General features: G+C 41.4%; 2 protein-coding genes across 3 annotated transcripts in view; one reads left to right on the top strand and one right to left on the bottom strand.

Annotated features, from left to right (window-relative positions):
- Nucleotides 1-23,254, top strand: part of mafb (MAF bZIP transcription factor b) — a 46,950-nt gene extending 23,696 nt beyond the window's left edge. For both annotated transcript variants that reach the window (XR_011311050.1, XM_069702065.1), the window contains one exon: nucleotides 21,514-23,254. The gene's annotated coding sequence lies outside the window, so the exon portion shown is untranslated. The remainder of the gene's footprint in view (nucleotides 1-21,513) is intronic.
- Nucleotides 20,050-27,730, bottom strand: part of wwox (WW domain containing oxidoreductase) — a 134,749-nt gene continuing 127,068 nt past the window's right edge. Inside the window, exon 9 of the mRNA XM_069702061.1 lies at nucleotides 20,050-22,933. Within this exon, the coding sequence (XP_069558162.1) occupies nucleotides 22,742-22,933 (192 nt within the window). The 3' untranslated portion in view covers nucleotides 20,050-22,741. The remainder of the gene's footprint in view (nucleotides 22,934-27,730) is intronic.

The following is a 27,730-nucleotide window of genomic DNA, read 5'->3' as shown; positions in this document are numbered from 1 at the left end:
GTTTGTGTTGTTGGTGCAGTGGACTGAAGCCATGGAGGTAGTAACTGTTTGATGGTAGGCTTTATGGAGACACTATATAACGCCTGTGACAGTTTATTCAGTGCATGTCAGGAAGAGGGGATTTGTGACACTACAATGGCTGGGACACTCCTGCAGCCCCATGCACTTATGCACCCACCTTTCATGGCTCCAGAGGGAAAAATGAGTGAGGGAGATACGAATCTGTTTGCATGTTAAATGTCACAGAGCTGCGTGCAGTATAATGCTGAAACAAGGCCGTAATTCTACAATAGAACGAGTACTAAACTCAGCTACTGGGGGAATCGACAAAAATATCTTCCCTTTTTAATTTTAGCTTCTGATTTGAATTTAACATCACACTCATCCTGTTGACATGCTCGGGTAGACACAAATGTCTGAAACAGTTTAATGAGAGATTTTTCCTCTGCTTTACAGCTACTGTGGCAGGCGATTGGAAACCAGACTGAGATCGTTAGACAGTACAATTTCTTTACAGAAAAAGAAATTCTGTCTTCCTCTTGCACTAACTTTTTGTCCAGCTAGTTATTCCCCAAGGTCCATTAGCTGAGTTCTCATTGGTTCTACTCTCGGCTGGATGCTATTAGCCTTGTGATTGGGTATTGAATTAGCCTGCTGATTTGGTATTGAAGGAGTGAAGACTGATGAGAGGATTTGGCTAAGCTTTCTTCTCCAAACCTCATTACTCACACTCACAGAGAGCCGAGCTGGAAGATGCACACACACAAAACGACTCACACAGAAATGTACACACAGAGATTTCTGTCCTGCTTAAACTCTCACTTTTCCATGGAAGATTTAACAATTTAAAAATCGTCCCATTCCGCCAATTGCCCGCAGGTAGAAGACAATTCCTTTTTCACAATGGACACCTGCATTGCTTTCTCGGCTCACCTTTCACATCTGTTGCTGATGAAGCACAGTCGAAACCACCAAACAAACATGTGATATATGCATGAGCAGGTGCTGCAGAGACCGGAGACACTGGGATGCAGCCTCTCTGTACTGAAAAGAAAGCGTTGTCGGCCCAAGAGAGCGCTGCATGCAATTGGAGGCTGCTAAAGAGAGGGAGGTGTGAAAGGCTTTGTGCTGATTTATGCTGTGTTTCATCCCACAATAAAGATTATGGATGATGATATTGATTTAGCCGGGGCTGTGGCCATGACTGGACTCTCAGGTTGGGAGAAAAGAGAATTTAGCTCATTATCATTCCCAGACACAGTGAGGAAGCCTTTCTATCGGCGAATGTGTGCAGATAAATGTGTGTCTCTACGTGTGTGTGCGCCAGAGACTTAGATCATCCTCTGTGTTACCGGCATGAGTCTTCCCTCCTTTGGTGTTTGTGAAAGTGGTGAACCCCATCCTGTCCTCCTCTTTCACGAGCCACAGACCGAGCAGCAGGCATTTCCAGCAGCACAGTACAGCAGATCAGGAGGGAGGGATGAAGTTATTGACTCCACTTTGATTTAACCTCTCCTGCCTGATCCTCAGAAGCTCACAGACACATGCAGATTGGGGAATTCTCAAAATAATGGCTGCCTTCTGAAAGATGTGCATTTGAAAGACACAATTCAGAATTTATTCTGTCTTCAGATCCTTTATTTAAGTAAAAGTACTACAATGTATTTTACAAATTTTACAAGTTACGGAAGTTTATTCTTCAGAATCAAAAGTAGCATACCTTGCTATGCAGAAGGGACCTATCAGGGTATTGTTTATAACATTTTACTTGAGGATAACCTGTATATGTTTCCTTGTAAATAAACAAAACTTTACAGTAAACCTGGGGTAGGCAGGAGAGGGAGCTCCAGTTGGGTATTCTACAAATGCAGATGCTCATACACATCCCTTCAGATATTAGGCTCTATTCAGTGGCCAAAAATCCTGGATAAAAAGTGCCTATTCCAGCATTAGCAACAACTCAACTCTCAGCCTCAACTCAAGTATTGTATATCTGGCATTGTTTATGTCAATGTTTATTACCTTATAGCCTTCCTTCTCCTTAATTTTATGATGACACATACCGCCTCATGCAGATCATTGGAATAACGTGACACGACAGGTAAAATTGTGTATCAAATGACCTGTGCGTGTCTGTGCATTTTCATACTTGTGCTCACTTGTAGAGAAACTCTAGCACCACGAGAGGTCATCAACGCTACAGTTAGCCTTTAAAGTCCCCCCAAGTTAGCATTTATAGGCAACATACAAACATGTAGTAAGTGATTTATAACAAACGTAGTTGTAAAAAGCGACAAGGACATTTTTTGTGTCTTTAAAGTGCCTTTAAATATATACACAGGACTTGTGTAAATGTATTTGACCACTTGCATATATTATTGTACAGTATGTTTGTAAATGGACAGCAAAAAAAAAAATCTCTGCACATAATATTGGTTTAGCAAAATGCATCTACACAATGCTAATATGTCCGTAATTTCAGATTGAAAACAACAGCTATTATTCCGAGGAATATCACAGAATGCTGCTATGCTGAACACTGTTAGAGTTGTTGAACAGGACAATGGCGCCAAAGTGCACTTCTCTTTAATTAATTACCCGCTTTTGTTTCTGGAGGCAATACACAAACATGCACACACAGTTAATACTCGCACGTATACACTCAGTAACAGGCAAGAGTTTGGTTTTTAGAGGGAAAAGGAGGAAACGAGGGAGAGAGGAAGAGGGTAATATCAGCAAGCTATCTATCCTCTCTTCCACTGGTGCATCCCAATCCTCTTTGGAAATAACAAATGCATAAAGGAACCACAACACAAATATATCTGCCTGGCTCAGATAGATAGTGCTATGCTAGAGTTTAATACCCTTATGTAAACCAGTAACAATCAAGCCCTAACACACACCCCCACATCACCACTAAGGGGACAATAAGGAACACGCTCTATTCTTTCTCTCCAGATATGAACAGTGAGGAGACATTGTGTGTGTGTGTGTGTGTGTGTGTGTGTGTGTGTGTGTGTGTGTGTGTGTGTGTGTGTGTGTGTGTGTGTGTGTGTGTGTGTGTGTGTGTGTGTGTGTGTGTGTGTGTGTGTGTGTGTGTGTGTAAGAAAGAGAGAGAGACCGAGCTGGGTTTTTTTTTCCAGCAGATAGTGAACAATGCAGTAGCCCAGATTGGTTGGCTCCCCGATGCTTCTTGTGGTGGTTGTTGTTTCAGAAGCAGAGAGTGATATAGACCCTGACCTTAGAGACCACAGCACGTCTGATACTCTATTTCATTCATCCTTCACCATCCACTCTTTTGATATCTCACTTTATCCCTCTGTGCCAATTTGTTTTTATACTTTGCCTCCTCTCTCATCCTCCCTCAGCTCTTTTTTTTTTTTCCTCGCTAAAACTGACAATTCAGGAGACAAAGAGAGGAGCGACGCTAAAACCAAGGAGCCCATTTGTCTAAAAATGTTGCCACTGACAAGCAATCTAAGCCAAGGAAAAAACTTGAGGACTTACACATTTATCAAATTAATTTGTGTAAAATATACTGCACCTATGGCAGGTTTACTTACTTTGAGATGCTCAGGAAAAAGTTATTAGACACTTATAATATATCTTGACTTCCAAAATAAAATATGAGACAATTTTGCATCATTTCCTGACAACTCGCAAACAGATTTTGACCAAGAGGGAGAAAAACAACAGGGCTGTCTCTGTAAAGGTGGATCAATATGATTTAGTATGCCATGCAAGTGTGTGTGTGTGTGTGTGTGTGTGTGTGTGTGTGTGTGTGTGTGTGTGTGTGTGTGTGTGTGTGTGTGTGTGTGTGTGTGTGTGTGTGTGTGTGTGTGTGTGTGTGTGTGTGTGTGTGTGTGTGAGCATGTGTGTAGAGGAGAGAGGGTAGTATAGACAGGAGTTAGAATAGCAAAGGTTAATATCATACATCACCAGCCATCTGCATACGGCTCTGAGGGAGAAAAACACTCTTTGTCTCTCGGCTTGCAGCGTTGATCACTTTAAGATTTTACACCGGTTGACATTTCATACATGGAGAAACATTTTGAGACTTTCTTTTCAGGGGTGTAGAAAGGGGCAGCCTTAACAGCCCTGTAGTTTAATACAATTTCTCCGGCAGTACTAATCTCTCTACATTCTACAGGAAAAACATTGTGGTATTTAAGAAAAATGCCCCTTGTCTTGTCGTACTTCATCATAACTTTACAGAAGCTTTCTAATGTTTGCAGCCTCTGCCGACAGTCGAAGCAGTTTCTGTCAAAGAATAACAAGTTGCAGTGTGTGTGTGGCAGTGGTCTCAGAGATGTAAAGAATCTGACTTTTCACTGCAAGCTCAGCGAGACATGATCAACATCTGTAAACCAAGCACATGCCGAAAGTGAAACCCAATGCAGTGCAGACACAGACAGACAGAGCAGTTTGTATCACGTGTGTGTGTGTGTGTGTGTGTGTGTGTGTGTGTGTGTGTGTGTGTGTGTGTGTGTGTGTGTGTGTGTGTGTGTGTGTGTGTGTGTGTGTGTGTGTGTGTGTGTGTGTGTCTGTGTCTGTGTCTGTGTGCATTCTCGTTAATGTGTATGTTGGCCGTACGAGATCGCATTGCTGTTTCTGTGTGTTAATGTGTCTTTACATTTGCATGTGTGAAAGCATGCCTTGAAGTTCTCCTTGATCATCAGGCAGAATGCTGCACTCTCTCTGCCATATAAGACCCTGCTAGGAAACCATCAAATATTTATAAAACATTATCCCTGATCCTATAGCCTGTAAGTAAGGCAAACACTGCGCTGACTTTCTGTTGCATTACAGATGTTCAGGATTCAAGCTGTGGCCTTGGTTTGGAGTTGTTACAGATTCACTGGCTTTCATCCACCACCAGGTTTTCCCAGAGGGAACTTTGACTGGTTATGCTGAGAACCCACTGGGTAAATTATACAGTGAAGAAGACACATTGTCACAAATGCAGTTTACAGCCCTCACCGCAGTATTTGTGACAGTTTTTTGATATAGTGATTGAAAAAGAGGATGGCAGAAAAATAAAGAGAGAGAAAGCGAGAGAGTATTAATTCTACATCCCAGACACTGAATGGCTGCTGCTGTTCTGAAGGTTGTTTTATGGAGCAGAAACAGCCTGATCTTTGTGTTGTTTTCTCCCTGATTGATTGCAGTGGCCCGAGGCTCCTCAGAGTGCGCTGCATTTTGTCTGAGTATTTACTAGAATGTTGGGAGGATAAAAATCACAGCCTTAGACATCACAGTACAAAGGCACAGTGGCAAATACAAACAAACAGAGAGGCAGAGGAAGCCCACACAGACAGACAAATGAGGACACAGAAGAAAAGATAGAACATGCAGTACAAAGGTGCAGACATACAGTATCATAAGCAGATGCCATGCATAGACAAGTAAATTAACCATACATTTGCTGCACATGTGCCACTGCGATGGGCCAGGTTCCTCTTTGGGATCAATACAATTTAGTACATCTTTATTTAAATCAAGGGTTGAAAAACATGTTCAGAAGTCTGTCATCTTTCTGTTTGAAAGCTGAGCAATAAATCAATATCAATTTAAATAAATCTAGCTTTACGAAATGAATAAATTATGCTAACCTGAAACTACTGTAAATGCTTTGCGAGCATCAGAGCACTCTCCTGTCTACTGTTCCCAAATGAATTAGTTTAATAGGCCTTTTCCACAGCAGACTTTTTAACTTGTTATTGCAGGGAAACTCAGAGTGTAACTCAGATCTTCAACTACATTCAATTTGAGCAATTATTGCAATACAATTAGTGACGTTTTTAACACCCATGTTTAGTCATAACAGTCAGTTTAACACAACAGTTTCTCCCTGGTGCTGTTTGCTGATTGGACAGTCAGGATGAAAGGATAATATTCATGTAGTTTAAAAGAAATGTTAGTACATTAACAATCTATATAAGCCACACAAAAGGAACCTAATATTTGTGACTAAACAATAAATCGCAGACTATGTTTTATCACCTTTTGGCTGTCCTTCATTTTACCATGAAATTGCTTTTTTGCATTGATTTCACAACACACCAATTCAGGTTTCAATAATTAGGAATAGGTTAGTTACAGATGTGAATCACCAGCATCCCATCTTTCATTTTTTTTTCGAAAGCTGGCACAGACCATCATATCGACGATTATCCGACATCAGATGGATTTCTGTGTGCATATAGGTGATGAAAACAGGATGCTGTGCTACTGGAGTCAAATAGGCACTCGGACTGTGATATGCTGTGGACAGGACAGCCCTTGGCTCTGTCTGTCAGTGTGTGAAGCCCCAGTGAGCAGCAGTGTGGACAAAGCTATTCAGGGTTCGCCACTGTTGCATGCCTGTCACAGTGACAGAGACAGACTGACACACTGTAGCACTGAGAGGCTGCAGCCTTCAATCTTTTTTTTTCATCCGTCCATTCATGTTTCTCAGTTTCTCTCATTCAATGTAGTCTTTCACCTTCTTTCCTTTGTTTCTGAAGGCGTGATGGAAACTGTGGGTCTTATGCAGTTTGTTTTAAACACCCTTTGTTGACATCATATTAACCTTTCACTAACATTACATTCAAGGTCAATTTGGCTGTAAAAAGTACAATAAATTATTTTTAGTCTGTTATAAACCTTTTTTTTTTTTTTTTTTTTAAGAAATTGCTATTTTATACAAATGACTGAAAGAAAGAACTCTGAAAAGTGCACAAAGAATCTGCTCATAAAATGTTTGTGTTTTAGTTGTGTCAGCATTACGTGTGTGTGTGTGTGTGTGTGTGTGTGTGTGTGTGTGTGTGTGTGTGTGTGTGTGTGTGTGTGTGTGTGTGTGTGTGTGTGTGTGTGTGTGTGTGTTTCCATTGTATCTTCAGCTGTGTGATGTACTGTGTGAGGGTAGTTGATTGCGTAATCCTACAAACCTCAAAATGGTGCTTGTCAGATGATAATCTGCCCTCTCTGCAGATTACTGCTCAGATTAACATACAATGAACACTTGGAGGATGTGAGAGATAACAACCCCAATTTGTGCAACTTTGCATTTAATGTATACGTTTATATGTGAATTTGTGAGTGTCTATCTGTGCTTAAATATTTACATCCGGGCACATTTGTTCTGAAATTTGCTCGTAAATGTTTTGGATGCATACTGTAGTTGTGTGTTTGGATTCATACACTCCTGTTTGTATTACTGCTGTCTGTCTCTGGTGTGAGGGGACAGGGACACACACACACACACACACACACACACACACACACACACACACACACACACACACACACACACACACACACACACACACACACACACACACACACACACACACACACACACACACACACCATCACCACCTCCTCCTCCTCCTCCTCCTGCTCCTCCTCCTCCTCCTCCTTCTGTAGCCTGAGGGGTCCAGCAGCTTATTATGAGTCCTTAGTGAGAGAGGGAGGAGAGAACAAGAGGCCGACTACACTTAAGTGGCAGCAGACAGCAGAGACGGGGAGATTTACTTCTCTTATTCCAGCACACAAAGATTTAAAGGAGCTCAGTATGTGATTAAGAGAAACTACTTCTATAATACTATAATGCTTGAATGTCTGCTGGCGGATGTAATGATCAAGAGTGTGTGTGTGTGTGTGTGGTAACACTTCCTTCAAGAGGCTGTGATAGAGAATATTACAGAGAATCTTCACACAGTCGTGTGTGGATGTGGTTGTTTGCATTTGATGAATGCCAAATTTCTCTCTGCTCATGTCTTTTTTTTCCCAGTCTGCCCCCTGTCTGCTCCCCCACCACCCCCCCACCCCCATCCTCATTCTGTCAGCAACCACGCTGAGAGTGTGTGTATATGTCTTTATGTGTGTGTGTGCATGTCCATTCCCATTCTGTCAGGTTTATTTCTGTTATGTTTCTTAATTAGCTAATAAAGGTCATGGCATCTCTCAGTCAGGGGGGGCCGGCGCATGCAAATGAGCCAGAAGGTCAGATGGATTAGTGACCGCCTCACACCGCCCAAATATAGACACGACCGTGCTGCCATACAAATACCTGCGGCTGTTAAAGCGCTGTCTCTGTACCAACACACACCCACACACCCCCTGATATGAATATGACTGGTTTACTCAGCTGTAATAGTGTTTATAAACAGAGAGTGTTCGTGCAGGGCAATGAGGCTAATGTGCTCGGGCAGATTCAAAGCTGTAATTTTTCTCACCAAAAAACACAAACACTGGTCATTACTTTAAACACCCTATTTTTTTTTTTTTACATTAAGCTGGAAACAACATGGCGTGGCTGTGTGAGTGTAACTGTTGTCTTTCTGTGGCGGAAAGAGCATTGCTTTGTTATAGTGTTGCAAAACCTCACTACAAAGCATATTTGTCACAGTTTCTGTACCAAAGAAAAAGTACCGATACAGCAGCGTGTAAATACTCCATCACAGGTAAAAGTCTTACGATAAAAATCTTACTTCAGTAAAAGTGCAGAAGTATTAGCAGAAAAATGCAGTTAAAGTATTAAAGTCTAAGTACTGGTTTGGTCCCTCTGACTGATATATTATTATGTGACATCATGAGATTATTAATAGTGGAGAATCAGTGTGTGAGCAGCATGTTACTCTTGTAGCTGCTGCAGGTGGAGCTAGTTGGAACTACTTTATATCCAGTTTTACGGGGGCAGCAGATAGTCATCAGAGGATTACTGGGAGAGGAAAGAAGAAAAAAAAGAATTTCTGATACAAAAATCAGTTTTTTTGTTTTGGGATTTGTATATCTAATCTTTGATTTTTTTTTTTTTTTTTGAAGATATTGAATCATTTGGTGAAATTAAACGATGTAAAAAATGTTTAGACCGTGGAGCCGTTAACAACTATAGACATCTGAAATGTGACCCGACTACACACTGCTGTTTGTAAGACGTTATTGGAGACATACAGGTTGGAAACCAACGGTTTAATCTTTAACAATGTGTTTTATTTCAAAAGCTTGTTATTTACCTTTTAAGTCAAATCTTAAGCTGAATTGTAACTACAGCTGTCAGATAAATGTAGAGCGGAAGTATAAAATAGCATCAAGGGAAAATGATCAAGTGAAGCGAGAGTACTTTGAAATTGTACTATGTTAGGTTAGTGCTTTGAATGGCAGCTCACTGTAAACATTAAAAAAAAATGCAAGGTTTCTGGAGCTCGACTCGTGCTGGGGACTAAAATTCGAGACATCTTGACCTGTGCTGTTTCTGTTTGAGCCAAACAGTCGAGTAGTTCTTCTCACCATGGCTCAAGTATCCTCAACCAAACCTGAAGCCTCAAAAGTAATTTTTGTAATGTTCACTGCGTTTTATAATGGCCTTTGTCCTGCCAATAGGAGCACAAGATTAGAAAACACTCAGCTCGGTTATTTTGCTACATAAAGACAAATTATTTCGTTGCAGTTAGTTGTGTAGGACTCGCAGGTATACTGTCAGTGACAGTAATGTTTCCGTTCCATCGTGTAATTTTTCCTTGCAGTATGTGCGCATTATCATTTCATCCTGATACACAAGATAAACATGTGCTTACTGCTCTCATTTGAAAGTGTCTCTATCTAATAGTGAAGTGCTCTTGTGATGCACTTGTCCTCATAACATGCGGTGCATGAATGCTGGCGCAGATAAGATAAGAGAGGAGGCGCAGATGCTCCAGTGCTGACACAGTCAACGCTGTAGTGTTGCAGTGGATCTGTTACACCGCTTTAGGTCTATCACCTTTCGCAGCAGAGCTTGTCTCAGTGTCCTTTAGCCCTAAATCACCAGGCTGTCTCCATGTGTGAAAGCTCTCTCTCTCTCTGTAGCTCCATAACTCATCCTGTCTGTCTCGTTGCTCTCTTTCATTCTCTCTCTCTCTCTGTCTTCACCATCTCACTCACTCCACCTTTCCCATAACTCACTGGGTTTCTCTCCATCTCTAAGCTGCTCGCTCACTTCTCTCTCATAGCCATTCATGATTATATCTTTATAACATCCGAGTCCTCTTTCTCTTTCCTTCGTGCTCCCTCGTCTCTAAAACAATTTTCAGATCCACTTTTGACGTAGCGCTGACGCTCTGAGTCATAGCAGGGCTGTTGTTATGCATCTTTTCCAAATCCCACCATTCATCTATTTCTCTCTGGTGGGAGGTTGTCTGGCTGCCTGCCTGACTTACAGCAGGCAGAGTGATGGACACGGGGTGAGACCCAGTGCATCACAATCCTCTGCAGCACAGCACAACAGAGACCAGACACTACTGTATAACACTGCACTGAATACAAAATGATACACCGAGGAGGATGATAGGCAAAACTGAACGCAAGTGAAGAAGGAGTGATAAACAACGCATCACTCGGGTGGAGCATCTTCCGTCTTTGAGCTCATTATGTTCACGAGCGAAGATAAATTCAGTCGCCTATCGGAGTGAGTGGAAACTCTAATAACAGAGATGTGAATTAATGCCAAACTTTCTTGCGCATGATGAAAACGGATGCGAGTAAAAACACCTACTATCTAGAGTTGCAGGCTGTTTGGCCCGCAGCATTAAGAGTGCAGCTAAGAGCGAGTCAGACTGTCAGAGTCATATCTTCTGCTGAACAGACCTTTGTTGGAGATGATAGAGAGAATGGGACTTTCTTTGTTTAGATCCCTTCCTCCTTCACCACCTCCTCCTCCTCCTCCTCCTCATCCTCTCTTTCACTCAGTAAAGTATTTACTCAGAATCCAGCTGTTGTTTCCAACACATGCTACAAGCCTTATAGCTGCCCTAAAGTTTAGAAACAAAAACACATTTCATTCTGAAACACCTTCTAAGGAGCAGATACACATATCCAGAATAAAAAATACACTGTTTCAGAAGTGTTTTACAGACGTTCAGTATTTTTTTTTTTGCCTCTCTCCTTGACTCCTTGACGACCCATCTCTTCTCTCTTGTAATTTTTTTGTCCCTTTTATCTGTGAATATACCAGTTATTTCACACCCATGACCCCTACTACCTTAAACCAGGAGTCAACCCTTCCCTAAAGCACACTCTGACTTTGTCTCTCCCTTTTTCTTTTTTTTTTTCCCTCTCATGATTTTCAAAATGCAAACATGTCTTTCTGCATACCCTCAGGGATGTAAGATATAAAGACATTTTCAGAGGAGTTTAAAAAGGTCCGATCCATAATCACCGAAAGTGGCTCTGCCATCTGCAGAATTACAATAACATGCATTTAAATGACTGAATTCAATCTCTGTATCTGCTGTATATCACTGCTAGTCATGACTCATACTGCAGGGCCAGCTGAACCACGAGCTTAGTTTCGGTTTCATTCATTCCCAGATTAAGTGGTCGGGTGACCGTTGTATCACCGTGGAGCATGTTCATTTCTTGTTTTCCATTCAGACACAATGGAATATAATTAGTCGATAGCTGCTTCGTACTCACGCACGCTCGCTGCTAATAAATGCTAACAACAAAGAGTGAGGCCATATGTCATTTGCTGCATTAGCCACTGTAGTTTTGTCAGGCAGACTGCTTGCGAGTACATTACATACATTAGCAGTGTTTCCCGTCTCTATCAGTCCTCTGATTACAATAAATGCTCCCTCACATTGTAACGATGGGCTTTACAATAATGGGCCATAAATTAATACAGTGCTCAGCAGTAAATACTATTATGCTGTTAGTGTTTACAGTATACCCATGTATATATGGCTGGATTGGTGGATAATTACCATTCACAGAGTTAGTCACTCCAAGACAACAGACACTTGCTGTCTATTTGTCACCATGCTGGAGGGGAGGAGGGGGAGGCACTGCATCTTGATCAAGAATATCAATGCCCCAAAATGTCATTGATTTCAACCAGGGACTGATAAGTGTTTCGCTAGCTGGGTCTGAGCACTGTTGCAATACACCAGCAGTGGACTGAATCTCTTTCCTTTAATCTTACAGAACAGGGGGCAGGTGTGAAAAGCTTATTAAGGTGTAATTCACTGCTCTGTCTGTGTCATTTGGGCTTTGCACTATCATTGAGATCATTCCCCCACACACAAGAGTGTCGAGACCCCGTGAGTGAATGGCAAGCAAGCATGTATGTGTGTTGGAAGCGTGCTTCCATATGAAATGTACACGAGGGTGAATCTCAGTGGTGTTAATGGCTTTTTAAATGTCAAGGAAAGTCAGGGAATGATAAAAGAGAGATCTGTTATCCACTGTCCACATGATCACTGTGGAGCACGCCGCTGCTCTCACCTCACTGAGGAGCCTCAGTGTGTGTGTGTGTGTGTGTGTGTGTGTGTGTGTGTGTGTGCGTGTGTGTGTGTGTGTGTGTGCGTGTGTGCGTGTGTGTGTGTGTGTGTGTGTCTGTGCAGGAGCAGGCCAACTTCCACCCGTGCTGATGTCAGCATGATTTATGCACCAATCAGATTAGCTCTGAGAGAGAGAGACAATGAGAGAAAGAGATTTGGAACGGGGCATTAAACATGAGGCATCTTTCTGGTTTATTGTCATTCTGTGTATTTTTTTGGAATCTGAATATGCCCTAATAATAACTAAATATCACTTAATTGCATTTGACCCAATAATGTACATGCAGTATTGTGTCAATAATGTGTGTTTACTTCATACAGATGAAATGGAACACAGTAAGCACGCAGAAATGTGCCTGCAAGAAAATATTCCCGCTACACTATACTTGCCAATAACACTGCTGGACAATATGTATACAGTGAACCCTCGTTTTTCGCGGGGGTTACGTTCCAAATAGAAACCGTGATAGGCGAAATCCGTGAAGTAGTAACCTTTATTTTACAATTGAAATAGATAGAACTGGACATTAAATATATCTACGTTACATATAGTTGTAATGTGATTTCAATGCACGATGCAAATCCGTGAAGCAGCGAGACCGTGAAAGGTGAACCGCGTTATAGCGAGGGTTCACTGTATATGAAATCAGTTTCTACTTGTTCTTCAAATATATTTGAACAGATATGGCAAAAGGAAAGTTACTTGATTTGACTCAGCTTAATTTGACATTTTATAGGCAAACATATATTTTATCAACTTTTTTTGTGTGCAGTGATTTTATCATCTGAAGCCCTTCAAGTTTCATCACATTATCATGGACCATTGATTGTTTTAGTTTTTTCTGATTCTGATATAAAAGATGGTAAAGGGATTAGGAAGGAATGACAAAAATGAGAGTGAAATTATTTAAATGTAAAAATGAAGTGAGAAATCACATATACTTCAAATAAAATATTCAAAATGATGTACAAACATCAGCGCTGTGTCCCACTGTTGTATTACTGAAAAAAAAAGGGAAAACAAAACATTTAATTAATTAGGTAGCATCTAATTTGAATGATAACATAGCTGAATAATTATTATTACCCAGGCCGACAAGATACACATAATACATAGAGTTATATGTATTATTCAGTCAGTTTTCCCACGTTTAGAAACACAAAAACACACACACACAGATATCATCAGACATCAGTTACCGGTAAGTAGCATTCTGGGTGTAACACAGATGTAATGCATCGTTAGAGTCACTATTGTTTGTTGTTGGACCTAAACTCTCTCTGTTCAGTTCCATGTTGATGCTTCAGCTGCTTGGACTCACTCACTCCGACTCTTAATTTCAAAGAGACACAATCTTTACAGTTTTTTTTCTCTGCATCGCACATCTTCCCTAAAATCCAAACAATCCATGCTGTGTAAAATAAATTGTGTGTGTGTGTCTGTGTGTGTGTCTGTGTGTGTGGTTTGCCCAGAGCCCTGGCCTGTTCTAACAGAGGGTTGAGTGATGTCACAGCAGACTGCATTTTAATCGAGAGGGAAGCAATTAAAGAGGGGACAGGCCGAGAGGTGGAGAGATGGAGGGGCTGACTGTGTGACACACACCATGCACAGTTCACACACACACACACACACACACACACGCACACACACACACACACACACACACACACACACACACGCACACACACACACACACACACACGCACACGCACTCATTACTGAGGATGAGTTAATTAATTGCACAGTGATTCACGGTACTTGTAATTAATCTCGTAGGTATGCGAGTGTGTTTTTGAGAGGTGACTCTTCTCCCTTCCATTTATAATGCGCGCACACACACACACACACACACACACACAGAACACACACATTTCTTTTCTTCTAGAGGTACAAAACCAGTCTTTCTCAAGGTAAAAACAATGTAGTATTTTCTTTATTAACTGGGTTTTTATGGGTAATGGAGGCAGTTTTGGTCCCATATTCTTGTAGCTTGTAAGTTTTTTATTGCTAGTTAAATATAGTGCTGTTTAACGTTTGTTGCTTTTTAGCTTTGATCACAGATACCGCTTTGTTTGATTTACTTTTTGTCTAATTATCTAAGTAAAACTCTGTACATGAGATGTCTTTTGCACAGCAATATGCATTTTCCCCCAAAAAACTTCACTGTGTATATGAAAATAATTTTAATCAAGGAAAAAAAGTATATATTTCAGAATACACAGTAAGACAGTGGAAACTCACATTATGCAAGTAAATGACAGAAATGAAGCTATGAGGTAACCAAGCTTTTTTAGTGCTGTGTATTTTGGCTCGTTTTTTATTTGGCTTAAAAGGTTTTTCACCCAAGCAGCACCAATTAGGGAGAGAGACGGAGAGAAAATGCATTTTGTGATCTTACATTTATTTACCTTATAGTACTTGGTTACATCATGTCCAGGCAGAAATGGCTTTTATTCCTCCTCAGAGCTGTTAGCACACTCCTTTCTTCCTTCCCCCTTTCTGCTTACTTTTTTTTTTCTTCCCGGATTGTCTAGTTAAAAAATTATGCGTATTAATCTCGCTCCCGTCTACCCATGATCCTTTGCATTTATCAGCATGAGCAGGAGTGGTGGCGCAATCACATTTGGAAATTAAACAAATAAAAAAGTTAAAGATAGCTGAGTGAGTGATGAAGCCGGCCAATTGCTAGCAGCATAAATCTCCGCCTGTCACCCCTCCCCCCCCCACACCTCTGCCTACACACATTTGGATATTGTTATGATTTTACCGTGTTTGCATATATGAGCCTAATTTATTAGAATCAAACACCATCAGGATTATTTACAAGCAAGTTCTGGTCTTCTGCCAATAAGCCCATTAAGCGCATTGTTGGAGAGTGGTTATATGATCAAATACACAATAGTAATTGTGAGTGGAGAGAGGCCAGAGTGTTTCTCAATGAGGTGATTATCTGCGTGCAGGTTATTGTGCTATTTCAGCATGACATGTAAATCTGCATCGCACCATCAATCACGGTCCCCGCTGTCAGCAAAGTGAGGTGTGAAAGTGCCTATGACAACCTTATAAGATGATTGGTGGGGGGGGGGGGACAGAATAGGAAACTGGTAGAAGAAAAAGTAAGAAATAATTTTTGTGTTTCAGAGAAATAATTTTTTTTTTTGGAGAAAATACAAACTTATGATCAGTTGGTCCCAGTACGAGAGGACCGGAAACACTCCTTCTCTCTACTGACCTCTTATCAGTCCTTCATTAGTGTAGCTGGACCCTGAGACCTTAACGCACGGCAGCTTAAGAAAACAGATGCAAGAAGACGAAACCAAAGCAAATACAGAAACTCACTGCAAATAAAGAAATAAGCTGGAAATTCAGAAAACACAACCAAGTACAAAAAAAGCTGCAAAGCACATACGACAATGAAAATGTTTCCAGGGGTTACTAAAAACTGATGCTTGTTGACATGCTTGTTGTTGCACGGTGACTCAGGGCAACAAGTATTGACCTGCCGGTTAGTGTAAGTTTTGTCATATGGTGTGTCATGCTCGTCTCCAGCAACAAACGTGTTCCTAGCCTAGTTCCTAGCACGAACATGTGGGTCTGGCCGTCCTCCATAGGGAGTTGTTTGCAGTCGTTACATCCTACCGGGCGTGGACCTAAAGTTAATTTTGAAACTATTGGAGAAGCCTTTGACCAATCAGCATTGACCACCAAATGCGCCGAAACCGTCCGAAACGCTACCGCCGCTGCAACTACATTTAGAAACACACACTTGACTCTGTCATCGCTTTTAGCCAACCGCACTGGTCACTGATTGGTCCGCCCTTCATAGGGGCTCAACAAACGTTTAAGTCAACAGTGTTTCCAGACTATAATCACAGCAAAGAAAACTGAAACAATACTCTTGCTTAGTGCCCCCTACAGAGCAGTTTTCTGTGGCAGTCTTTTCTATAGTTTCTGAATTCTGTGGTGCTTTCTAAGATTCATTGCTTTCTATATTGGCAGCTTGTTTTTTTTGTTTGTTTTTTTCTTTCTCTGCAGCATTTCTTTTGTAAATATTGCGTAATACTTCATCTTGGATCAGATATTTCCTGATTTAAAACACTTTTTGTGTTGTGTTTTGTGCTGCATGTGAAAGAAATTTAACTTTTGAGAAGTCTGAGCTTTTCAAAAAGTTTTAGTTGAAAAGCATTACAATTTTTCTCAAAGTAAGATAACACCTCACGAGTGTTAAAAACGTTAAAACGATACCAGAGCCCGAGTTTGAAATATAAAAACAAACGTACAACTTCATACAGACATGCAGGAGCCTCTGTTGTGTTGTGCATCCAAAATATTTCATTTCTTATGTACAATTAGTTTAGACATGCAGCCTTAAAAATAATAATAATAATAATAATAATAATAATAATAATATTCCCATGGCAACACTGTCACACACATACAGAGCAAGTGACAAAAAAAGAGACAGAGAGAGCAGAAGTCTGGGGCTAAGTAAGCTGTACACCAGGTTATGCGTCATTTACTGTGGCTCAATAACAACCTTTCTCTCTGCCCGACACACCTGGTCACACAAAATGACACTCGCTGTCCTTTGAGAACACACACACATGCACAGCATACCTTCTTTCCCCCCCAGACACATTACATCCCCACTCTACTATCTGCTTGTGACAGATGTATTTATGTAATGGTTTTGATAGGTATTGATCCACACGGCGGAGGCAGTTAAGAAACCGAGAAAAATGAGATTTCAAAAACAACATGGCTGAAAGGGGTGTTTGGTGGAGATGACGCTTAACAAGAAGGTGACTGACAAGACAGAAAAGGTGAGAGAGAGGAAAGTGTAAGAAGAGTAGTGAGGAGAGAAACACACAAACTCACTTGATTCACAAAAAAAAAACAATCGGACAGACTCTGCAAGTGTGTGTTTGGACTGGCGTGATCGTGTGTGTGTGTGTGTGTGTGTGTGTGTGTGTGTGTGTGTGTGTGTGTGTGTGTGTGTGTGTGTGTGTGTGTGTGTGTGTGTGTGTGACCTTGGCTTGGCCCAGTGGTAAAGTGGGGCGTCAAGAGAGTCAGTGTGTGAGCAGTCAAGCGTTCTCCCTCAGATTAGCAGGCTTTATTACTGCCACCAACCACTGGCCTGACAAATCCTCTTATTTCATTTTACCTTCCTTTACCTCTGCCTTGCTCTTGCTCTTTTCCTCACTCTTTTTATTTCCCTAAAACCTCCCTCCCCCTCTTCTTCCGGCTCTGCGGTAGCTTTGCATGCTTCACCTTGCTCCCCGCCTGCCTCGCGCTCAGTTTTCCCTCTCAGTCTAACAGCCCTATTTTCTATTTCCTCACTCTTTTCTCCTTATTGTCTCTCCCTCTTCTGTACCGCTCTGCTGATACCTCTTTTTCTACCTTCCTCGCCTCCACCTCTTGCTCCGCTCCTCCCTCTATCTCTCCCGCTCTCCCTGCCTCTCTATAGTGTGATGAATCTGTAGACAGGGGCTAATAATTGTACTTCAGCCCAAGTGCTCATTTTTCTTTGTGTTTGAAAGCTGTGACAGGCAGGAGCTCTATGTTTTTTTTTTTTCTCTACCTCCACCCCCTCCCTCTCTCTCCCTTTTCTTTCTATTTTCACACAATGGGTGAGTAAAATAACTCAGGGTTTACAAGGTCATGCTGTCTAGCGGTGAGGACACGCTGGGGATTTGGGGCTGGAAGGATTTCCTCAAAGGTGCCGTGTTGAGACTTCAATAAAAACAGAGAAAGTTATAGATTGCACGAGCAGATCTTCAGGGGGAAATAAGTGCATTTGATGGTGAACAGCCTCAGTGAATCACAGATATCTGGATTCAAATGTCATCAATGCTGCTGCTAAGACGTCTTTATGAAAGAACAGATTTGATAAACTAAAGCATGGCCATGGATAGAAATGTGCCAACAACTACAACATTTCTTCTCACACAACTTACATCATTTGCAAGAGAAAGATGCTTAAAATGCTGTGAGTCCTGCCACATAGAACATTTGCATCATATTTACGGTGTGTTGTTTTAATAGTGTGCCAAACGTTAAAGGAGGTTTATTTTGGCGCTGCTGGTTTGTTGCATCTCAGAGAGAAATGCATCCGCTATAGTGTGATGGGGCAGCCCCACTGCACTGTTTACTGAAGCCTCCTACACACACTCACACACACACACACACACACACACACACACACACACACACACACACACACACACACACACACACACACACACACACACACACACACACACACACACACACACACAAAATAGAAGACTAGAAAAAGCTGTGATGTTTTTGAAGCACTGCAAAGTGAATTACAATATTTAAAAAATCTGCAAAGAAGACAAAAAATATTTTGACAAGCAGATTTTTATATTAAAATGTACTGATTAAGTTGTTTTGCCTGCAGTTATTAAATATATATATCATCCCTTACTCCATCCTGGAAAAAAGAGCAGTCCGCAAGCGAAGCACATGGTTAGATATGGAAAGAAAATAATATTTTCATTGACTGCAGTGGTACTTTATGAAAATTGATCAACAGTTTTAATCCCAATGACATCCTCAAAAGAGAGAGATGAGAAGAGAGCAGGGGGGATGGAAGAGAACAGACAGTACGACTTTATTGCCTGCTGTAGTTAGATGGTAAATTTCCTTGTGGCAGATATTTATTGGGTTAGTTGAGTCTAGAGAGCTTTAACATTGATTGTGATCATTAAATATATCCGCTCGAAATGGCAACATGGCATTCCTTCAGTCAATGGAGCCAATAGGAGCAGAACAAAGGCATAATCAAATCAATCCTCTCATAATTATTCTTTGAGAGGTGAAATTAATCATAAGAAGAAATAAAAACAATAATGGAAAATGAAATGGTCTGTCATAAACAATTACTGCCCAAATTGAAATAAACTCAGTGATGGGGAAAAAAAAATCAACTGTAAATCCAACTAATTAAAATTACATTCTAAAGTATATTGGTTATTTGGTTTACACAGGCTTTGGGGTATTATATTGGTGGGCACTGTTAAAATAAGAAAGATGAAGAGACGGAGAAATGAACAGAGACAGAAACTGTGTGTGTGTGTGTGGGGAGGGGTGTGTGTGTGTGTGTGTGTGTGTGTGTGTGTGTGTGTGTGTGTGTTTGAGTGTGGGGGTCAAAGGATCAAGGTCCTCCTCTTGTGAGAGCCTCGCTTCTCTCTCCTCTTTGCTCGCTGAGAGGAAGTGTAGCTTATTGATTAGCTATCAGATGATTCCGATAAGGCCTGATCGATAGGGCTTTGTATGAAAGCCAGGCAGGACCCTCCCTCTTCACTCAGACTACACACCCATGGATCGGCCACTGCAGTGCACGCCTGCACTGACATCTAATTGTTTGCGGCTCCTGAAGATTCTCCTTTGTGTATCGAGTCCGCCCCTCCATTCGAGGGCTTCCGTGTGTTTTCTGTCGTAGAGTTGTCACAGATAAACTAAACCTGAGGCCTCAGCTAAGCGTGATGATGTCTCAAGATCACAAGTGGCAGATTTTCTGTGGGTGAACATATCTAAAGTGGACTGGTTGAGGTGTAGTTCTGACTTCAGCCACTAACAAAATGTAAGGGATGGACACGTAAAACTTTTTTAAAGCAGTAAAATAACCATTTGAACAGGATATTTGGTCAAAAGAATTCCTTTGAATAAAATGATACTTCAGTTGCAGTGGAGCACGACACAACGCAGGAGTCAGACCACAGTTCACAGACCAGATGAGGCAGGAAATCCTGGTTTAATAATTAAAGTAGTGGCACAGCTACAACATGAATTCAACAAAGGGGGGAAAAAACATAACATGGTAGAATAACTAAATAAAAATAAAACGAACAATAGACAGAAACTAAACAACTGACAGCAGGAAACACATCTGTTCAAAGCTGAAGCGGGCAGCCACCAGGGAACGGGACGGTGTCATTTCTCATAGAGGCTCATGTCAAAGCTCAGCAACCTGCAGACTGAACACACACACAATGAATATAGGCTCGATAGTTGATTAACAAGTAGGAAAATTCTCATGTGCGCCTCATGTTTTCCATGGATAGTTCCATAGGGATAAAAGTACAGACACGAATGAACCAGAGCCGGATCAGCACCACGGACAGCGGCTGGAAATGGCCTTTGATTTTGTTAACATCTTTAATACTGTAGCGACTGTAAAGCCCTTTACCCCTGTTTGGTGCAGCTACAGAGAAATGACTAAGTGTGTTATATTCCTGTAGTTTTCTTCATTAGTCACCGCAACATATTGGATGTAAACATAGATGTTTTTTTGGACAATTTGTGAATTCTGATGCATAACCCCGAGGCAAGACACATCCTGGACAGTTTCATAACTGCTCATTGTGTACACGAGTTGCCGATTGCTGTCACAGTGTGTGTGTGTGTGTGTGTGTGTGTGTGTGTGTGTGTGTGTGTGTGTGTGTGTGTGTGTGTGTGTGTGTGTGTGTGTGTGTGTGTGTGTGTGTGTGTGTGTGTGTGTGTGTGTGCCCGTGTGTGTGTTTGTTTGTACTGTATCTCTGTTCCAGGTGTGTCCTGTGTGAAAGGACAGTGATAAGACACCTGCACAGGGTACAGTACAGATTATAACAGGGCAGCACACCAGTATCAGGTTATGTACAGCCCACAGCACACACAATCTTTTGTGTGTGTCAGCACAGGAGTGCAGAAAAAAAATGAGAAAAGAGACAACGAGGAAAAGGTTTCATCAGTTATGGTGTAACATGGATGCTGTATGCATGCGTTTGTATGTGCAGCAAAAAGAAGAGTTATTCTGAGGATTTTCCTAAAGGAGGAGTGATACCAGCAGGTAGCTGATGATTCACGCGAGATCATCTGTGGGATTAGCTGATTGATCTGTCCTTTACACGCAGGACGTGAATGCTTTCTGCTCTGACATAAGCATGTGGGCAAACCTGAGAGAAAACCACTTTTTTTTGATGAAGTGAATTATCAAACACTGTTGATGTTTTTTTTTTTTTTTAGCACACACTGAACTGTCCCATTTAGTCAGACTTGTTTTGCTCACTTTTCAGCTTTCTACACAAATATCTCCCCCTAATGGCCTGCAAATGAATGGACTTATTTTTGTGGCTAAAAGGAGTTCGCATGTTACTGTATAACAGAGTTTTATTGAATTTTCTCTCTCATTTTTTTTCTTTACAGATATCATGACACTGGAATGCTGTTTCAAGAACAACCAACGGCACCCAGACTGCCATAAAGCACAATGTCTCAAAAGTGCCCCACGCCCTCCCCGCCCCGCCCCACCCCGCCTCCCACTCCTCCAGCGGCTTCAGGACAACAGCAAACTCAAAGCCAGAATTAAAAACTAAAATGGATGACGAATAAAAAGAAAAAGAAAAAAAAACCAGGAGTGAAATCACTCATTGAACAACGAGGAAGGAAACAGAAATTAAAGATCCTGGACGCTGTAAATTAGATTCTCCACCTTCTGATTGAAATGGACAAATATCCTCCCATAAATATCTCCAAATTTTAATATGGTAAGACTTACCAGAGTTTAGATTTAGACTTAGGATTGAGTCACATAGCAAACAGAAAAAAATATGATGTCCACGCCCCTTTAGCACATGCCCAGAAATCAGGATGTTGTAAATATTGTACAGAAAATAAATAGGGACGTTGATAAGAAATAAAATTATTGCAGAATAATGTTAATAGTCATATCAATCAAACCTCTAGTGTGTTTATATATCCATGAGTGTCACATGCCCAGTACTCTTTATTTCTTCTTGCCCAAAAAGATTTAGCACAATGATTAACCAACGCTCTCTGTATCTCAATAGGAAGCATAAACATCTACATAGAACTAGACAAGACGATACTGAATATACAGACATTAATTGGGAAGACACGTTTGCCATATAGTGCACTATTGCTGGAATCAAATGCATATGCCATAGTGTATGATTTCTAGGTAACCCTGCATTGTTATCAAAACAGGTCATTTGCTTTTTCGAACTTTGCTCTTTTAAATAGACAGTTGTGAAAAGGACTTAGGAGTTACAACAGGCTACAGGCACACACAGAGAACAAACAAATTACAACAAACTCGTCTCAAATCTTCTCCCATCCCCCGACTTTGCATTGTAAACTACCACAGCAGAGCTGAACCCAACTCCACCTTTAATTTATTCAATAGATTGTATATGAAACCCCCCTGTATTGTATATGTAATGTGTTTTAGCCCCCGTAGTTATGTGACATATCCAGATGGACTTCTGTGGTTTGGCAGCTCTTGTATAGTGCAGTCAGAGCACAGTTATCTTTTCTTAAGTTCATACCTAACTTGACACCAATTGCTTCCCCTTTGATTCCTGTTTGGCTTGCCCCCCTCCTCCTCCTCCTCCTCCTCGTCGTCCTCTGTCCATTAGAGGGCCTGTACGCCCACTGACCTCTCGACAACCAGGCGCTCACTGAGCTCCCACAGGCTGGCAGCGCTGCTCTGATCCTGGGCCTGCATGGATGGCAGGCAGCGGAAGCAGTTGTTGAAGTACATGCCGCCTAATCCTTCGAGCTCCGGAGCTACTGCACAGTACACCGTGGTGGCCGCCCCTTGTTGCTGTGGACAGAGCAAGAGACAGAAAGAGGAGCAAGATCAGAGGACGAATCAAGACACTGAGACAACAAAACTGCGTCAACCTGCAGGAGGAGACAAAATATGGAGAACTCATTTAAAACACACAGACGTTAGGATGTGTCCTGTCCAGAGAAAATTGTAGAGGACAAACACCGACCACATCCCTTTTTCCTCTGAGAGAGAGACACGCACACGCGCACACACACACACACACACACACACACACACACACACACACACACACACACACACACACACACACACACACACACACACACACACACACACACACAGAAAAAAAGAGACAGCAGGACAGTGTCCACAGGAAGAAAAAAATAAAAAAAGACTCACGCACACGCTGTCTCTCCCCTTTCCCTGCAGCCCATGATGACTGGGTCATATTAACATGGGAATAGCATAACCCCTAACTGTACATATATTTATATACATATATTTATTTATTTATTTCTCTACCTGGTGTGTACAGGACCTTTGGCTATATGGGACCATGTGAATGCTACAGATGTATAGATTCAGTGGAGACGGTGAGAACAAGAAACAAAGAAAATTACACCAGCTCCTGTCTGGATGGGAATCACCAGGGAAACCACAGCTTTTATGTGTATTATAAAAAGCAGGTTTTAATGCCGTGGTCATAAATATGTATATTTTCACATGATGTGTATAGGGATTCAGCCGGGCTTTCAAAGTTGAGAATACGTGTTGGAAATGATGCAAAAACAAATCTTTATCTAAATCAGTAAATTAATAGATAAACAGCATTTTCACATACAATACACAAACACACACACACCCCAAGGCTTTCCTTCCATTTCTTTCTCAGTAATTTCTCTCTCTAAAGGCAAGTTTAAATCTGAAGATCACTCAAGTCTCAACCCAGAAAATGACTCCGTTTCATGTCGTCTCAAGCAAAGACGCACTGTAAAAGTAAAACAGTATTTGGACGCAACCTGCTAAGTTCTCTAATACACCCTTCCCCGTCAGTCAGTAATTAGCAGGGATATTCTTGGAGGGAGATTTCCGTGACATTTAAAAATGAAAGTTGAAACTGCAGCAGAATAAACACGTCAGAGAGAATTACACACATAACCCGACTGCTCAAAGAGGGATCTTTCATGTTGCAGCTCTGGCTAAAAGCTGCTGTGACAGCTTCCCTGCAAACTCCAGGACTAGAGACGACTTCTATACGGCCACATGAAATGGTTTGCCTCTTTATCTCCTGATGTGAGGGAACGAGAGCGAGATGGGGGGGCAGAAAGAGTGAGAGGGAAAACTGATGACGACTGAAAGACCAGTATTTAGCACTGGCACACACAGACAACTCCATATATATATAGAGAGTAATCAAACACAAATGTACACACATGCATAATGGAGGCACATTACATGCCAACTGTTTGAACAGCTTCCTAAAGCAGCTGTGAGGCCATCACACATGAAGTGGAAAGATCCATTGAGGTCTAAAGCATTCATATTTTCACAAGCAAGAACAAAAATATGCACACAAATGCAAATGCAATGAAAAAAAAAAAAAATCCACACACAAACCAGATTCTTAGAAATGTTTCCTCATCAACACACACAAACCTACACATACAGTTGCACACAACCCCCTCTAAGCTCTAAGTAAAGTTCCACCAGGAGGAGCCCTGGTGTGTAACGTCGCAGTAGCAGATTGAGCGTGTTTGAAGTGCAGCGTGATGAGAGAGCCGGTAAACAGCAGATGAAAAGGCAGCATCTCTCTGTGCGCCGCTGTCTGTCTCACCTGCCAGTGAGGCGATAACTTCATCCACATCACATGCCTCCATATCAAAGACCGACAAATGCCAAGCAGTGTCTCCGAGTTGCAGGTTCACACGCGCCCAGTTTAACTCATCTCCCTCACTTAGGGCATCTGATTTCGCTCGTCTGAAAGCGAACTGCCTTTTAAACTTCACTGAAGATTTCACTGCTGCGGGCTCTGACTCGCTGACGCCCCCTTGAACTTGGCTGACTTTCAGAGCAGTTTGTTTGTGTCCAATTACCGCCGGTCCTGCTGTTAGTTTGAAAGATTGATAAAAGAAAACTTTCATGTTCATAATCCAGATTTATGTGGCTGGCTTCTCAATGAAATCTTCAGTATTTTGCTTCTAGTTTTGAAAGGCAAGTCCAGACTACTGCTTCTCTCTGGGCTGCAGCAGTCCAGTTATCGGCCTCTGGAGGAGTACGTGGACTGTTTGTGCTGTGTGTCTAGCTATCTTATTGGTGTTTAGCTCATCCCCCTCGCCACTTGACCTTGTGACCTCTGTAAAAGATAAGGCTGATGAGATTAGGCATTAACATGCTCAACCACCCACCACAGCCATTTATCATCGTGTGTGTGTGTGTGTGTGTGTGTGTGTGTGTGTGCGTGCGTGCGTGCGTGCGTTTGCGGATAGGAGGCAAGTCATGTCTGAGGTAGTGGGAAAGAGAACTAGAGGGGGTGAGCAGTTATCTCAGTACAGTTAGAATTACACACAAACACATTCATATGTGCATGCCTGAACACGAGAATGCGCCTGCACACGAGCACGAACGAATACACACATAAAAAAAACTTGGGACGATCTACATGAAAGGTAATGTCGCTGAACCAATGAGCATCGTACACACCTCTGTTAGTCACTTCTACCCCGTGTCAAACTGTAGAATAAGCCTGTAAATTTAGACAACTACAAACATGGATTTTGATACGTGTCTTTCTATCTCCTGCAACTAAATGTGAATCATTACCTTTTGTACAGAAGTTTTGAGAAACATCTGTGGTATTTTGCTCTTGACTACTCAGAGCTGTGGACTTGGACTTAAGTTGCAAAAATCAAGACTTGAGACTTGACTGCCTGACTTAAAATTTTGACTGGATAAATTCAGAATAACAGTATTAATAAGCTACAGTCTGCTGCATTGACAGTTATTGCAAATGCTTTGTAGTTGTAGCAAATAAATCACATTTATTGTGATTGAATTAATAATTGTCAGATTGCCTTGCCTATTGCTTTGCAATTGAGCTCTCCATGAAGACCCTTCAAGACATCACTGTCAGAGAAAGGAGCACAATTTCAGCATTTTTGTTATAATTTTCCAAGAGACAGTCTTAGCTATGTAAAAACATTGCTTTAAAAACTTTGAAAGGAAGATATTTATATCCTTTAGACCTAGAGAGCAGTCAGTAATAAGTCAGCATTCAGACTTCCAAAAAAGACTTGACTCTTGAACGGGACTTGTTTTGAATGACTTGACTTGGACATTACCCAAAAGAAAACTAGCTCTGCCAAAACCACACTGGTTTTGATAGGGGAGCAGATGGGAAAGATAAGGTGCGCCAAAACAACTCCAAACTTAAAATGATCTCTATGCTAAAACTACAACAAAGATCACCACATCAAAGCAATATGACAAACCAAAGGAGCCAGACAGTACCATGTTTGACAGCAGATTTTGTAGATTAGTTCTGTGTATATCTGCTTCTGTGGATAATAAAAACAAACACAAATACTGAGGAAATACTTACAAAACACCCTGCAATAAGCCTGCACTTAGCCTGGGATTCAACAATACGGTTCTGGAACTGCTCTGGGACCAGCTCCAAGTCTTCCAATCTCAGTATTGACTCAATAACTGAAGACCTCATGGACTCGCAATAGAAATGTCCTTGTATCGTGTTACGCAATAATCGGTCGTTGAGAACTCACTTATTGAGCGTATTCAAAAGCAAAAAGGGTATGTGGGGGAGATGTGATGTTGTCAGAATTGACAGAAATGTTACTTTGCCGTGTTCTGTTCTGTGTCTTCATCGTCCAAGGTGTACTCAGCTGTATGAGCTTTCTCTGACCCTATGCATGTGACCCTTCACCCCCACATCTGTAGTTATGACATTGACCTCTCCCTCTGACCTGGATGTAAATAACCCAGTACTGTAGAGCAGTCTGTTTTTGGTCCATCCCTGTACATACGAACCTGTAAATACTAACAGCTATGCATGCTGAAAACCTAGCAATTCTTTCAGGTACTTTTATAATCCCCAAATTCTCATATGGCATGTGCTGAAAAAGAAAAAAAAAACATTTAAAAAAGTAGAAAAAAGAAAAGATTAAAATTAAAAAAATTAAAAAATGTTTAAAATAAATGAGTTGATAATATTGTCAGGCAATATCCTCTCTTGGACAGTGTGTGTAGAGTCTTCCTGTTTTCTTACTCCTGTGGGTGGTTCTCTTCCTTTGCCTGTCCTGTGTTTCTGCTCACCATCTGTGTCAGTTGTTGTCAGTTGGCATTTGTACAGCAGCGAGGGTTGAGGCAGAGAGACGAGAGGGGGGAGCATTCACCAGTTGACCTCTGTGATGGCACTCCAATTCAGCAGCAGCGCTAAAATGTTGGCAAAGCAATTTAATGCCTGGGACACAATTTGAGAAGTTCGTTCCTGGCATGAACCACAGATCATTACAGCTCGTGTCAATGCTCGTCATGTGAAGGCCCTTTGTCAGAACCACAAGTTGGGTTCTGTTCTTCGCCTTTTTGAGGTTTGGAAAGCAGTCAGTCCCATACAAGCAGCATTTTGTGGTCTGAAGTATCTACTCTTTTGTTCTACGAAGTAAACTATAAAGTATACAATTTTACCCTTTATTAGACAGGCACATTTTCAGAAAACTGACATTTAAACTATACATTTTTCTTTCCGCATCTATAACTGGTAAAATACCTGAAATCTAAAGGCATTTGGTGAAAAAAAAAAGAAAAAAAAAA

The sequence above is a fragment of the Brachyistius frenatus genome, unplaced genomic scaffold (genome assembly GCF_029030835.1).
Source record: "Brachyistius frenatus isolate BFR_SWC_R1_liver_20210118 unplaced genomic scaffold, ASM2903083v1 Contig_39, whole genome shotgun sequence".
In the NCBI taxonomy this organism is placed as follows: Eukaryota; Metazoa; Chordata; class Actinopteri; family Embiotocidae; genus Brachyistius; species Brachyistius frenatus.
This window is presented reverse-complemented; position numbering and strand designations above follow the sequence as displayed.